We start from the raw sequence: 15689 nt of genomic DNA on the forward strand, positions 1-15689 counted from the left end.
TCCCCGAGGTCTGCTTTTGTAAATAAAAGGCAGTCGTTCGCAAAAAAGTGGTGAGAGATATTTGGAGCATCTTTGTTTATTTGGAACCCAAATATTCTCTTGTCTTCAATTGCCTAGAAAGAATTTCCATGCAAATTCAGAAGAGATATAGTGATAAATATAGGTGTAATCGACCGAGTTATTTTAGAAGATCCAATTGATTTAGGGATGTGCATACAAGAAGAAATGAGTAGCCGATGGGAATCGTGTTAATACCAACAAAATATTTAAATGATCCACAAATGAAACAAAAAACCAACAAAACATTTCCCATCTTTTACGAGTTGTTTATATAAAAATGATTTCATCATTTTGATCTGCAGATAAATAAAATACATTATAACAAAAAGTGTCTCAATGAAACCGAGAAAAAAAAAATGAAAAAAAAACGTTAAACACAATACATGGGCCCTTTGCTAAAATCCTGGAAGGCAGAGACCACAAATTCAGGATAATTTACGGTATGAGGGGGCGGTTTTCTTCGCTATTTTTCCGGCGATTCGTTTAGAATTGCTCATATCAGAAAGATTACATTGAATTTTATATTGGCAAAATTTTAGATTTTGGTCGCAGGTAAAACTCTAATCGGATGATTGTCTGTTTCACATATACCATAATTTATGATATATGAATATCATGGTAATTAAGTTAATGTTTCTAGTTTTGATATTAAATGACCGTTTTCACGGCAGGGGCCAACTAAAAATTCAATCCGAGCTAACATTAACTAAAATCATTAGATTTGCAACATTTATCTTTGTGGAACGGTGTTCCCAACTAATTTTGTTTGGCACCATGATTTTTCAATTTTGCTTAACTCGAAGCAATACACGGAATAGATAAGTTTGGAATGAGTGTTTAGGGTCGACAATAATTAGGGTCTACCAATCTTTGATTATCAGATTAATTTTGAAAAAGAATGATCAAATTAGATCAGACTTGATTAAATTGGAAGGAACCACGGTGTTCAATTATATTTTAATTCGAAGCTATTGAAGACGAATTTGATATGTTTATATGGTGCTGATGGGATTTAACAATAATTTGGGATTGCCAATGTTAGAATCAATATGATCAAATTGGAATGGAATTGATTTTCTTTTTGAAAAACCGTGGCCAAAAACGTTAATCACAAAAATTTAACCACCACTGTACACGTCTCCCTTCCGTCGTCCAACAGGAAGTTTCCTGTCCGTCGGCTGATTAAGGGTAAATTAGGAAAAAAAATCACAAAACTAAGTTATCTAAGAGAATCTACCCCATCTGTCTATATATTTGGGACTGAGGGAGTACAAGTTTTAGTTCATCTTTCGTTAGTTAGTTAGTTCTGCATTTTGCTTTAGTTTCCAAGGAAAGATGTCGACAACAATGGAGACAACTAAAATCAGTCAACAAGATGATTTGTGGAAGAATATGGAGCTCGGGAAGATTTCAGATGAAGAGGTCAGAAGGTTGATGAAGATTGGGATAGAAAAACGTATCAAATGGGGTACAAAACCTACTCAACAGGAACAACTTGCTCAGCTCCTTGACTTCAATAAATGTAATGATGTATATCATCTTTAATCTGCTTGATTTAAATAGTTCAGCTCACTTGATTACTCATTTTGTTTTTGTTGCTGCTGTCGTCGTGGTCGATAGCTCTTCGTGGCATGAAAATGGCAACAGAGATAGACACGTTAGAAAACCATAAGATTTATGAGACACCGGAGTCATTCAACCAGATTATCGGTGGAAAAGAAAGGTAAACTCACTCTAAATGTCATTTGATACATGATTATCACAATAAATAGAACACTGAAAAACTAGTTTTTTCTTCCTCTTTATCTTGCGTACATTTTTTTGACCAGTGCGGGTTTGTTTACTGATGAAACGACTACGATAGAAGAGGCAAATACAAAAATGATGGATCTATATTGTGAGAGGGCAGGCTTAAAAGATGGCCACACCATATTAGATCTAGGGTGTGGAGCTGGGCTACTTGTCCTGCATCTTGCAAAGAAATACAAGAAAAGCAAGATCACCGGGATTACCAATACATCATCGCACAAAGAATACATACTAGAACAGTGCAAGTGAGTATTTCGATTTTCTTAGATTGTCTAGCTAGCTAGTGATTTTTCTTGGCACTGGAGTTTTGTTAGGTTGTCCATCTGTTTCATGCTTTCATTCCTCTTCACCTTTGTGTAGGAATCTCAATTTATCAAATGTCGAGATAATATTAGCAGATGTTACAAAAGTCGATATTGAAAGCACATTTGACCGTGTATTCGTCATAGGATTGATCGAGGTATGGAGTATACTGTTTGTCATAAATAAATACTTTCGAAATGGTAATTAATCTTTATTTTCATTTGTTTTTTTTACTTTTTTCTAGCATATGAAGAACTTTGAACTATTTCTCCGAAAAATATCAAAATGGATGAAAAACGATGGTTTACTTTTGCTGGAGCATTTATGTCACAAAAGCTTTTCCGACCATTGGGAGGTAATCGCTTACATACAAGAACTGGTATTCAACTGGAAAAGTTTAGGATTATGATAAAGTTTAACCAGCCAACTTTCATACTTCTTTTTGCAGCCACTAAGTGAGGATGATTGGTACGCCAAAAACTTTTTCCCGTCCGGGACATTAGTAATACCATCAGCAACTTGTCTTCTGTATTTCCAGGTAAAATACAGAGAGGGACTTTATAGTAATGCTCGTACGTTTTTGTCACACAAAAAGTGATTCTTTTCCTTTCAATTTCTGTCTCGATAAAACTGATACTTTAATAGTATATTTCTAGAACTATCTTTTCCCCAAGATTACTCTTCCTCTAGATGACATTCAAATTTTGGTTCTTGAAGCTAATTATCTTTGAAAAAAATTCTTAGGAGGATGTGACGGTTATAGACCACTGGATTCTAAGCGGAAACAACTTCGCTCGCAGCAAGTAATATGTCACAAACTTGATTGATTATCATCACATAAAATCTTTATTATTCTTATGTTAGGCGTTTAAATGAGTCAAAATGACTGTTTCATAACATGCAGTGAAGTAATATTGAAAAGAATAGATGGTAAAATTGAAGAAGTAAAAGATATATTCATGTCATTTTATGGGATTGGAAGAGAAGAGGCCGAAAAGCTAATCAACTGGTGGAGGCTACTGTGTATCACTGCAAATGAGTTGTTCAAATACAATAATGGTGAGGAATGGTTGATCTCACAACTACTTTTCAAAAAGAAATTAATGACTTGCATCTGAGTTGCTCAATTACAATAATGGAGATCTCCCAACTGCTTTTCAAGAAGAAAATGACTCTTTGTTTTACAAATAAAATAATAAAATTTGCGCCACTTGTTTATTCGTGGCATGTTATCATTTCTTGTTTTCTGTAACGTGTCCACTTAACAATACTCTTCTGTTTGTGATTTTTCCCCTATATTTAAACCGGCCAAATTTGGGGTATACCCAAATTAATTGGGATATACAAAATTCAGGTCATTTAGAAGTAAAACTGATCACCCTTAACCATGTATTTTCTAAATGGCTAACAAGTTACTCAAACTCACTATAATATTACTCAAACTTTTATTTGGGTGACCAACATGTTAAAAGAAATTGAAAAACATATTTTCTTCTTTTTCCCTAAAATCTAACACAAATTTTCTCTTAATAAATCTACCCGTTTCACTACAAACGCAATTGAATTTACTAAAAATTAATGAAATTTTTTTCGAAGAAAGACCACTTATATCTGCCCCCGCTGTGAAAGCGGTAATTTAGTTAAAAGAATGTTGATGCGTATTCAAACATATATCAATATACATATAAATATAAATATTCGACGTCAATGCATATTTGTTTCTTTAGGCTAAGACTACCTCCTAAGTTTTATGGGAGTGCTAATCTATCAGCTAGATTAGCAGTCCACGTCAGTCCAACGATGAACCATTTAGCACCCAGCGAGGAATGGTTCAGCGCTTTAAATCTCAGCCGTCAGATTAAAAGATATATCGTCCAGCGCTGAACCATTCAACGAAAAGGTGTTTTTTTTTTTTGCGTTGAATCATTCAACGAACCTATCTCACCGTTAGTTCACATCCTAGCAACTGGTAGGAGAGATAACTAGTGTTAATTTTTAGGCCACACTTTTTTTTTGAATTGGAACACTTAACTGTTAATCTAGCACCTTCAATCTAGCCCATAAGACTTAGCCTTAAGAGTACGTTAGTAAATAAAAAATCGAAAGAAATTAATTGAAATGAGAAAAAATTTGAGGAAAAATTGAATAAAATACTAAAACGAGTACTTTACATCTGAGTCGTCATACAGAAGTCCCTTTCCAGTCAGCCCAATGTTTTACCAGGACCATTTTAGAAACCCGTGGTGTTAATTCCCATGAACTTAATGGTCTTTAACCGGACTCAAAGGTTCTTTTTAGCTTAGGGTTAAAATCGAAAAACCTTGCATCTGATGTGACGTCACTTTGTAAGAAAACGGTGTCGTAAGTGCTAACCTCTCCACCAGCATATTTATTGAGCCATTCAATATATTTACATGAAATTTATCCAGACTGGCGAATGTAGCAACCATCCCAAAAACTCTGTAAATTTCGGCACCTCGCCAATACAAGACTCACTGAGTACTTTCCAGTGTTATGTTCCCCAGCAGAACCCTTAATATCGATATGACATGACATTAGTAATACCATCAGCAACTTGTCTTCTATATTTCCAGGTAAAATACAGAGAGTGTTGCTTCTATATTTCCAGGTAAAATACAGAGAGGGATTTTATAGTAATGCCCGTACGTTTTTGTTACACAAAAAGTGATTCTTTTCCTTTCAATTTTTGTCTCAATAAAAGTGATACTTTAATAGCACATTTCTAGAACTATCTTTTCCCCAAAATTACTCTTCCTCTAGTTGACATTCAAATTTTGGTTCTTGAAGCTAATTATCTTTGAAAAAAATTCTTAGGAGGATGTGACGGTTATAGACCACTGGATTCTAAGCGGAAACAACTTCGCCCGCAGCAAGTAATATGTCACAAACTTGATTGATTATCATCACATAAAATCTTTATTATTCTTACGTTAGGCGTTTAAATGAGTCAAAATGACTGTTTCATAACATGCAGTGAAGTAATACTGAAAAGAATAGATGGTAATATTGAAGAAGTAAAAGATATATTCATGTCATTTTATGGGATTGGAAGAGAAGAGGCCGTAAAGCTAATCAACTGGTGGAGGCTACTGTGTATCACTGCAAATGAGTTGTTCAAATACAATAATGGTGAGGAATGGTTGATCTCACAACTACTTTTCAAAAAGAAATTAATGACTTGCATCTGAGTTGCTCAATTACAATAATGGAGATCTCCCAACTGCTTTTCAAGAAGAAAATGACTCTTTGTTTTACAAATAAAATAATAAAATTTGCGCCACTTGTTTATTCGTGGCATGTTATCATTTCTTGTTTTCTGTAACGTGTCCACTTAACAATACTCTTCTGTTTGTGATTTTTTCCCTCATATTTAAACCCGGCCAAATTTTGGGTATACCCAAATAATTGGGATATACAAAACTCAGGTCATTTAGAAGTAAAACTGGCCACCCTTAACCATGAATTTTCTAAATGGCTAATATACTCGTGTTTAATTAACACTAAAATTTTAATTAACTTAGTTAATTGAGTTTAGATTAATTAATTGGGTAGATTAAAACTTTTGAAATTATGAATTGAAGTTATGAAATTTTGGTTTTGATTGAACTCATTGAGAAGTTTTTTGATGAAAGTTTTTTCTTTTGAGAATATCTTTTTCAACGAAAATTAAATCATACTACCCAAACACTTCTAAAAAGAGGATTGCAAAGCTGATGTATGAAATCATACTCAAAATTAAAGAAGAAATCAACACTTTCAATTCTGAAACTACAAAAAGTCGGCAAGGTCGACGAATGAAGAAGATGTCGACTAACTTTAGCCCGCAAGGTCGACGAATGAAGAAAATGCCGACTAGCTTTGGCCCGCAAGGTCGATGAATGAAGAAGATGCCCACTTTATTATTTTTGACACACAGGAGACTGTTGTAAATGCTTCACTAGTCGACATCTTATTGATTTCTTACCTTGCCGTCTATCTTATAGTCGGCAAGGTCGATAAAAAAATACCCTGCCGACTATAGGATTTTTGACATACAGAGAAAGGTGTTACAAATGCATGATTAGTCGGCAAGGTATTAATTTCATAACTTTCCGACTAAACTCTAGTCGGCAAGGTATAAGGATGAATATCGTGACGACACTGTAAATGCTAATTTCAGAGATGAAAAGTCGTCATGATATTCAACCTAGGATGCTGCCGACTAGTATTAGTCGGCAAGGTCGACAAAAACCATACCCTGCCGACTTTTTTAAAAATTTGGAATCATACATGATTTGAGATTGGGTTTGATTTCGTACCCAATCTCAAACCGCGTATAAATTTGTATTCGGTTTGAGATTGGGTACAAAATCATACCCAATCTCTAATCCCGTAGCCACAAAAAAAAATCGTTTTGATTTTTGATTTCATCACATTGGGTTAGAATTTTGAAGATAGATTTTGAAACTCATATGAGTAATTTATTTGGATGTAGTAAGGGTAATTTGGTCTTTAAGCATTTTATAGACACCCCTTACCACAATACCTTGGATGGGAACAAAATGGATATACCCCAATTAATCTGGGAATACCCCAATCGAACCCAGATATTTAAAGTCATTTTTCTTCGAAGCAAAGCATATGCTAAATTGACCAGACATGGGAAGTTGATATCCAACACATCCATTGCCAGGAATGGACTTCTTATTCGGTTCAACAACATGCTCAGGAAATAATTTCCTCAAATCATCGTATTATTCATACCTCTAATGTGCATCACGTTGAACTTGAAGCAAGTATTTAGTAATTGAGACTTACGGTATAATCCAAATCGGAATTACACTTTGCCTCAATGTGTAATAATCTATAATAAGCCGAGCGTCAAGCTTTACACTTCGTTTAGACCTTATATGATATGATATGTAGGATGTAGCATATGATGTATACAAGATGTTAAGAAAAATAATAATGTAGTCACTTTGTGTTGCACATATTTTCTTTGAGAACACTCAACGCAGACCAGAATATGGATTCAGATCTAATCCAATTCGCTGTGTCTGCTCTGCTATTAGTGGTTTATGACATTTAGGTATTGCTCCCAAATGCCACCCGAAAAACTCCAAAAATAGAATGCGTATCAAATTCACACTCGCCTGATCTTTACTCAGAGAGAAACACAGAGATGCCGTCTTCTTTTTCTTCCTCTGCACCAACTTTCTCTCCTCTTGTCCATAAGCCCAAGCCCATTTTCACTCCCATCTCCAAAAACCAATTCTCATCAAGAAAAATCTCCATCATAATGTCTTCTTCAGCTCGAACAGAACATATGTACTTTTGTTTAAAACGACATAACAAAGAAAACCAACATGATTTTGGAGAAAGGAATGTGTTTTGCTACAAGTGTTTCGGTCTTGGTTGGATACTTCACTATGAAAAAAACTGACAAAAGACTACTAAACATTTTCAACAGCAGAAAATTTTAATTGCCATAACATCTTAAGCCACTAGGAATGGCAACTGGGGGTGCTTGTAAGTTTAAGCCACTAAAGATAAGCAACAATAGTTTCCAACTTCTATCAATAAATGTGGGGCAACTAAACAAATGCACTAGTAGCTTGAGACATTCAACCACTTAAAAGAAATTGGAGCCAAAATCTTACAGTTGCACCACAAACTCACTATAATATTACTCAAACTTTTATTTTGGTGACCAACAAGTTAAAAGAAATTGAAAAACATATTTTCTTCTTTTTCCCTAAAATCTAACACAAATTTTCTCTTAATAAATCTACCCGTTTCACTACAAACGCAATTGAATTTACTAAAAATTAATGAAATTTTTTTCGAAGAAAGAACACTTATATCTGCCCCCACTGTGAAAGCGGTAATTTAGTTAAAAGAATGTTGATGCGTATTCAAACATATATCAATATACATATAATTATAAATATTCGACGTCGATGCATATTTGTTTCTTTAGGCTAAGACTACCTCCTAAGTCTTATGGGAGTGCTAATCTAGCAGCTAGATTAGCAGTCCACGTCAGCCCAACGATGAACCATTCAGCACCCAGCGATGAATGGTTCAGCGCTTTAAATCTCAGCCGTCAGACTAAAAGATATATCGTCCAGCGCTGAACCATTCAGCGAAAAGGTGTTTTTTTTTTTGCGTTGAATCATTCAGCGAAACTATCTAACTGCTAGTTCACATGCTAGCAACTGGTAGGAGAGATAACTAGTGTTAATTTTTAGGCCACACTTTTTTTTTGAATTGGAACACTTAACTGTTAATCTAGCACCTTCAATCTAGCCCATAAGACTTAGCCTTGAGAGTACGTTAGTAAATAAAAAATCGGAAGAAATTAATTGAAATGAGAAAAAATTTGAGCAAAATTGAATAAAATACTAAAATGGGTACTTTACATCTGAGTCGCCATACAGAATCCCCTTTCCAGTCAGCCCACCGTTTTACCAGGACCATTTTAGAAACCCGTGGTGTTAATTCCCATGAACTTAATGGTCTTTAACCAGACTCAATGGTTCAAATAACCCTTCAATACATTTGTTGATGGTAGTTTTTAGCTTAGGGTTAAAATAGTAAAACCTTGCATCTGATGTGACTTCACTCTGCAAGGAAACGGTGTCGTGAGTGCTAACCTCTCCACCAGCATATTTATTGAGCCATTCAATATATTTACATGATATTTATCCATACTGGCGAACGTAGCAACCATCCCAAACACTCTGTAAATTTCGGCACCTCACCAATACAAGACTCACTGAGTACTTTCCTGTGCTATGTTCCCCAGCAGAACCCTTAATGTCGATATGGCATGACGGATTTGTGTTCACTCGCGGCGGAGTAGCATGAACCTCCAAGTACCAAAGTTAAGGCCATCACACGAAATGCTCAGACGGAGAGCACACTGCATTCTGTAGATAAGTATTTTTTTGGAAGCATACAAAGTCCATCCAATTATTGTGATAACTCATAAAAAACTCATAAACCCGACTAATTTACAAAATTAGGATTTCGCGCCCCGCGCAATACACTAGACCTCGTTGGTCGAAAAACTATGCTTAGCCACACTAGGCGATTAAATCCGCCTCAGCGCACTGGAAGTGTGGCCACGCCCTAGCTTGACGGCCCACTTCAGGTCGTTTTAAACTCGCCACAGTGTTGTAAAGAAGGACACCGCGCCAGATGGCCGCAAAGCCAATTGGTTTCCCAAAAAACGCACCAACATGCCAAGCAGCAACCAAACATGCCAAACGCACATACCGAGCACACATGCCAGATGCACATGCCAAACGCGCCAAACATGGCCACTCACCCCATGCGACGTGCCATATAGGCTAATTAGGGTTTCAACAAGCCAACCCTAATTTAGGCAAGATTTCCACACCAACGTGCCAAAATTTCAGTGGCTATGGCTACGCGCGCAACCGCGCCGAAGGCATGCACGAGCCATGCCAGCCATGCCGCAATGCCGATAGAGCAAGTTAAAGGCGCCACTGCCAATTAAAGGTATCCATGATCGATGGATACCTTTCCTCCTGAGATGCAATCTCAGGCATCCAAGTTCGCCACCAAACTAACAGGCTTATGGCAACTTTTGAGCGACCATGCCTCCAGTTTCGGCCACAGTGCCAAACCCTAAATTGGCCACGGAGCCAAGCCCTAACCTTGGCCATGCCGCCAAGTCCTAGCCTTGGTCATGTCGCCAAGCCTTAACTTTAGTCACGGATCCAAAATCCTAAACTTTGGCCATGGTAAAACGCCACGACCACTGGCATTCCTTCATGCCAAAACTAATGGCATGCCACGGCCACTGACATGCCGCTATGCCACGACCACTGGAATGCCGATATGCCACGGCTACTAGCATGTCCCCATGCCACGGAAACTAGCATGCCGCGACTACTAGCATGTGGCAGGCCTCAAAGATGGGTATAAATTAAAGCGTAGTGAAAACGCGGGCCTACAGTAATACCGCAAGTGCACGGTCGTCGGTTGTAGCTCGTGCAAGTACGGGTCGATCCACAGAGACTGGGTATGTTTTGGAGTGTTTAGCTATTTGGGCTCTAAATTGCTGTTGGGCTTTGAATATTTTTGAAATGGGTTGAACTGAGCTTTGGCTCAGAAATGTGGATTATGGACTTTAGGTCTTTAACTTAGGCTTGGGCTGAACTGGGCCTCAGAGGCTTTTGGGAGCTAGGCCTCAGTTATGTACACAGTAGACTGGGCTTAACTTCACCCAATGATGAAATGGGCTTCAACTTTTGGTTCAAACCTGGGCTTCAGTTTGTACAAACAATGGACAGTGGGCTTAGAACTGAGAACTGAGCTTGGGCTCAGTGTTGAAGTGAGCTTTGGAGCAGCAGCAGACAGGGAAAAGGCAGCAGCAGTAGCAAGACTGCACAGCAGCTGCACAAGCAGTGCAAGTAGTAGCAGCAGCACAAGCAATGAATGCAGCAACAGCAGGGGAAGCAACAGCAGGGCAAAACAAGGCAAGAGGAAGAAAACAGAGAAGCAACAGAGTTGCAGGGCAGTGGAATAAGAGAAGCAACAGAGTTGCAGGGCAGTGGAAGCAAAGATGGCAGTGAAGCAAAGACAATGCAATAAGAAGCAAAGACAATGAAGAAAATTTAACAAGACAATGACTCAACAAGCAAAACAAGGCAATATAGCAAAGGGAAAGAACACATCAACTACAAGCAGAAAACAGTGCAAGATGAACCAAAGCCTAAGCCAAGGGCAAGGGAGATGGTGAAGCTGAAATGGTGACAATGCAAGAGAGTTAAGCATACAAAAATGGAATGGCAAGATAATCAGCTTGCTCAACTGATGTGCTCCTAGCATTGACTGTCTTTTGACAGTACAATCAATCTTAAGCACAGTTGAGCACTGATTTCTTCCACTACTCAATCAATTCAGTGCTTCAAAGATATCTAGCCTAGCATTCCATCAAACTAACAGTGAATTAAACATAACAGTGAACTAAAGATGGCACTAACATGACAAATTAAAACAGGAAATTCAAACATGCACATTAACAGGAACATAACAAACATTTAAACTACTAAACAGGGAATGAAAATTGCCAAACAAGAACCCTAAAAATTAACAGTTAAATTAAAATTGGAATTAAACCAAAAATTGAAATTAAACCTAATTGGTAACTTGGCTAGTCCAAGAACAGTTTTAACATCCTACATCACTTCCCTTTTATAGCTTACAAAATATCCAAATTTTCAGAAACCCTAAATTGGAAACCCTAATTTTTAAATTGGAAATTAAACTCACTCTCTGATGCAAATAGCCTCGACCCATGCTTGTACTTCTCCTCCTCTGCTAATCCTTTACTCGAACGCTGCTCCAATTTTCTTCTTCTCTCCACTGTGAAACCCTAGCTATGTTTGTCTTCTTGGTAGCATCAAAAATTAATGCTAAGAACAAGACAGACACGACTAGGGAAGAGGTAGGTGATGGTGGTGGCGTCCTTGTGGTCGTGGTGGAGATGGAGACGGCGGAGCAGACATGGCAGTGTCTGCCATGGTCGGGGGAAGAGAAGAAATTTGGGGGAAATGAGTTTTGGGGAAGAAGAAGGTGGGTGTTTGTTTTGGGTCGATGGGTTTGATGCTTAGGGTGTTGAGCGGGTTCATCAAACTTTGATGTCTAGCGATGAGACGCGTTGGATGTGAAGATGGTTGGTAGATCTAACGGTGGTATGAGAGATGAATCACTTCGACCGTTGGATTATGAAATACAACAAAGTTAACGGCGAAGATCGAGGTTAGGTGCTGTAGTGTTAAGCGGAAGTATCGAGATTTGATGAGCAGGCAAAGAATCGACCGTAGGATCTAAATGTGATCTAATCTGAAGGCTTGGAATTTAGGTACTATGGTGTTTTGCAGGGACTTCAGATTTTGATGAACTATGAAGAAGCGACCATTGGATGATGAGATGGATCCGATCTAACGGCTGAGAATGGAGGCGGGTATGGATATAGAAAATGGGTTTGGGTAAGGGTTTTGGGCCTTGGGTATGCCAAGCCCATATCTTCTTTAAGAACAATTCTTCCTTCTTGAGCCCATTTCTACCCTTTTGGTCTTGTGCACAACATTCTTCGCTGCTTCCTTGTGTAATTCCTCCCGGCTTTTCACTACTTTTCTGCTCTTTTCCGCTCTGCTATTCATCCAAACTTTATTTATTACCTAAAAATGCAAAATTAAGTAATAAAAATATTTATTCTTGAAAACAATGAAAATACAGAATATGGGATAAAATGTAGAATTACTGCACAAAAGATGAGTTAAATGCCAACAAAAAGGGATAAATATATACAATATTTGGCACTCATCAAATACCCCCAAACCTGAATTTTACTTGTCCTCAAGTAAAACAAAACTAAGGAAATCCTAACTATACCACTGTCGCTGGTCTCTCGAATGCATTTAGCGTATGCACTAAGCCTTTTAAACCACTAAGTGTCCCTAGTGGACGAGTTGAAGTCTCGTGAAGGTTTACCAGAGGTGTACCTACAAAACCTAAGGACAAAATATGAGCTCAGATTCCATCAAATGTGACATGTGCAAAACAGTTTAAGCTCACAGCAAAATGGGGATGTCAATCTAGCTATCGAAGGCACAATCCTAGCACTGATAACAAAAAAAGACATGTGATAAGAGTGTAAAGTGTATCTACACATGTGTAAAGAAAGATCTGAAGTTATGACTACTAATCACCAAGAGATAGTTTCTCAGGCTAAGAACCAAGGTCGAAATCTAGCTAGCTGTCCGGACTTTACGAGAATTGTGAATGAGTTGGAGGTATTTCACAATTACTCGCGTTGTACATCAATGGCATACACCCTCCTTGCTTATTACAAAGAAACAACAAAATGACTATTTACATGACTCTTATTTACATTGACTACTCTCTTTTTATTTTTAGAACAAGAGATGATGGAATTGATAAATACTTGATTTTTTTGTATTTTTTTGATTTTTTTTTTTTTTTTTTTTTTTTTTTTTTTTTTTTTTTTTTTTTTTTTTTTTTTTTTTTTTTTTTTTTTTTTTTTTTTTTTTTTTTTTTTTTTTTTTTTGCACAAGAACTTGAAATTGATTTTTACATATGGTAGCTCTTTTGATACATAACAAAAAGAAACAAAAAATTACATGACACTTTGCAAGAGGTAGCCCTTTTTGATGCACCCAGTTAAATTCGATGGTTGTCTTTCTTAATGTAACCTCCACATTCTATCCCAACCAACCAAAGAACAAGCTAGTCAAGTTTCGTTCAGTATTCTAAAGTGATTGGCAATCGTAACTTCCTATCAAACACCTTGAAGATCGAGGCCATACATGTATTGGTAGATCGTGCGCGTGCAAATTTCTTATCACAATGTGAATTGTGCTAGAATCAGGGTGCCTAAATATCTAGACTAAGACTCCTAATAAAAATACATATTTGCACAAGAGTCAACATTTCAAGGTAAATGAGCTCCATTTTTATGATTTTTTTCAATTTTTTAATTTTTTTTTCAATTTTGATTTTTTTCAATTTTTTTTTTGGAATTTTTCAATTTTTTCAAAAAGAAGGAGTTCGTTTTCAATTATGGCAAATTATCATGGTATCTACTCTATACCCCCAAACCTAAACTAAACATTGTCCTCAATGTTTCAAAATATGGAAAGAATTAAAATGCAACATATGGAAAGGGACATGCTGAGTAGAGTAAAAGGAGAGAGAATACCCGATTTCGGCGAAAGCAGAATTAAAACTCCGTTATTCAAGGGAAAAATCCAACATATTTCAGCCGTGATCATATTGGATTAGCAAAATATATACAAAAGGAACAAAAGGGTTTTTAAGAAATTTTATCTACTGGATTATATACAAAAATTCACCATACACCAAAAGTCTAAAGAGTTGAGGATCAACCCAAAAGACAAAGTGTAGAGGTTTCAACAGCTTCACACAATAATAAAATGGAAAAAATACACGTGAAACTGTGAAACAAAATGAGCTACCCCCAAACCTGGATTTTACAGAAGATATAATTTTGAAAACAAAATCGCGCAGTTTCGGGGGTTCATCATGCAAAAGGTCTAGCTCGAAATGAACTGTGCTAGGGACGGGCAAACATGCAATTTCCAACTGTGGTTCCTCAAAGATATTATACTTAGAAGCAAAATAGTCCAAAAGGACTTGGGAAGCATACAGTTCCAATCCTAGATTAGGAATTTTCAGAAAAATTGGTTTTACAATGTTGGTACAAACCAAATCTAGGTTGGGTGGAAGGCCAACAGATTGTGACTCATGTAGGAGAATGGGTGCGTCATTATTAATCAAATCAAAATCTCCTAAATCATCTACACATGTCACATCATGCTCACAATCATCAATCAGTTTAGCGAGTTCACACTCAGAATCATCAACATCATCAACAAATTTATTCTCATGCATCGGCAAATCAGGAGAAATATCACAATGTGACCTAGGTAGAGAATCAGACACATCAAATATATTTTCATGCATATTAGTGTCTACAGAAGATTCAACTATTCCTATGTCATGCTCATCTTCACAGAATAGTTGTACGAATCCCATGTCAATATCAAAATCATATGAATTACAATGAGTATTAGAAAGAACAACATTCATGAAGGTCGAGGGCGAGAAGCCATATGTTATTGAACCAACAGGTTCCACAATATTTTCATGTTCTTCTAACATATCATCATAATCATCATAATCATCATCATGGTAGCATGCATATTGGTCCTTATTAACAGTGGTGGTGTCATTAGTCGATTCATGTTCCTCTAAATTAGGTTCGTATTCAACATTATTTACATGAATGGGGCTAGACACTTCATTAGGGACAACATACATTTCCTCATGAATTTCCTCCTTTTGTCGGTGAAGCAAAATCTGATCTAAATGTGCATGAATTCGTGATGTAGATCTATCATAGTCTTGCTTGCAGAGTCTTAAAGCTTTTGTGGTGGAGTCTAAATTCATGGGAGTACAAAATTCTTCATGTTCAAATTGTGGTGAATGGTACATGTGTGCATGGTCATTAGGGTTTACAAAATATTGATCTCAACCCTCAAAGGATTGATTATGGTCCCAATGACTACCATTCTCACAATTTATGGGCATTTCATACCTTGGATTTTCTCTAGATTGCCTAAAATTATGCAAAATATGACAATTCTCGACAGGGTGGTCTAAACTACCACATGCGGGACATGCATAGATTTCAGGTTGCCTAAGAAAATTAGATGTGACAGATTCCTCATGTGATTGCATTTCTAAAGCTGTGATTCGAGCTTCTATTTGATCCATAAGTGATGATTGTGTGAGTGAGGCTCTAGCAGAATGTTCATTTTCACGTTGCGATGAATGATGCATGTATGAATAGTCATTAGGGTTCATGTATTGCGGCTCGGGACTTTGAAAATGTCCATAATAATTCCTATGACTATTGACATCATGGTCCGTGGAAG

General features: G+C 36.9%; 1 protein-coding gene across 3 annotated transcripts; it reads left to right on the forward strand.

Moving 5' to 3' along the window:
• Window positions 1-1311: 1311 nt before the first annotated feature.
• On the forward strand, window positions 1312-5498 carry LOC113335786 (reticuline N-methyltransferase). 3 transcript variants are annotated; one of them, XM_026581824.1, is made up of 10 exons: window positions 1312-1582; window positions 1681-1783; window positions 1890-2114; window positions 2230-2329; window positions 2417-2527; window positions 2621-2710; window positions 2917-2975; window positions 3077-3231; window positions 5008-5066; window positions 5168-5498. In XM_026581824.1, exons 1-10 carry the CDS (start codon window positions 1396-1398, stop codon window positions 5168-5170), a joined length of 1092 nt encoding a protein of 363 aa, XP_026437609.1. In that variant the 5' UTR covers window positions 1312-1395; the 3' UTR covers window positions 5171-5498. The 3 variants fall into 3 exon arrangements, with proteins under 3 accessions (XP_026437609.1, XP_026437610.1, XP_026437611.1); XM_026581826.1 differs by lacking the exon at window positions 5008-5066 and having other exon boundaries at window positions 1396-1582; XM_026581825.1 differs by lacking the exons at window positions 5008-5066; window positions 5168-5498 and having other exon boundaries at window positions 1367-1582; window positions 3077-3468.
• Window positions 5499-15689: the final 10191 nt, after the last annotated feature.

Source organism: Papaver somniferum, unplaced genomic scaffold, assembly GCF_003573695.1.
Source record: "Papaver somniferum cultivar HN1 unplaced genomic scaffold, ASM357369v1 unplaced-scaffold_15, whole genome shotgun sequence".
NCBI lineage: Eukaryota > Viridiplantae > Streptophyta > Magnoliopsida > Ranunculales > Papaveraceae > Papaver > Papaver somniferum.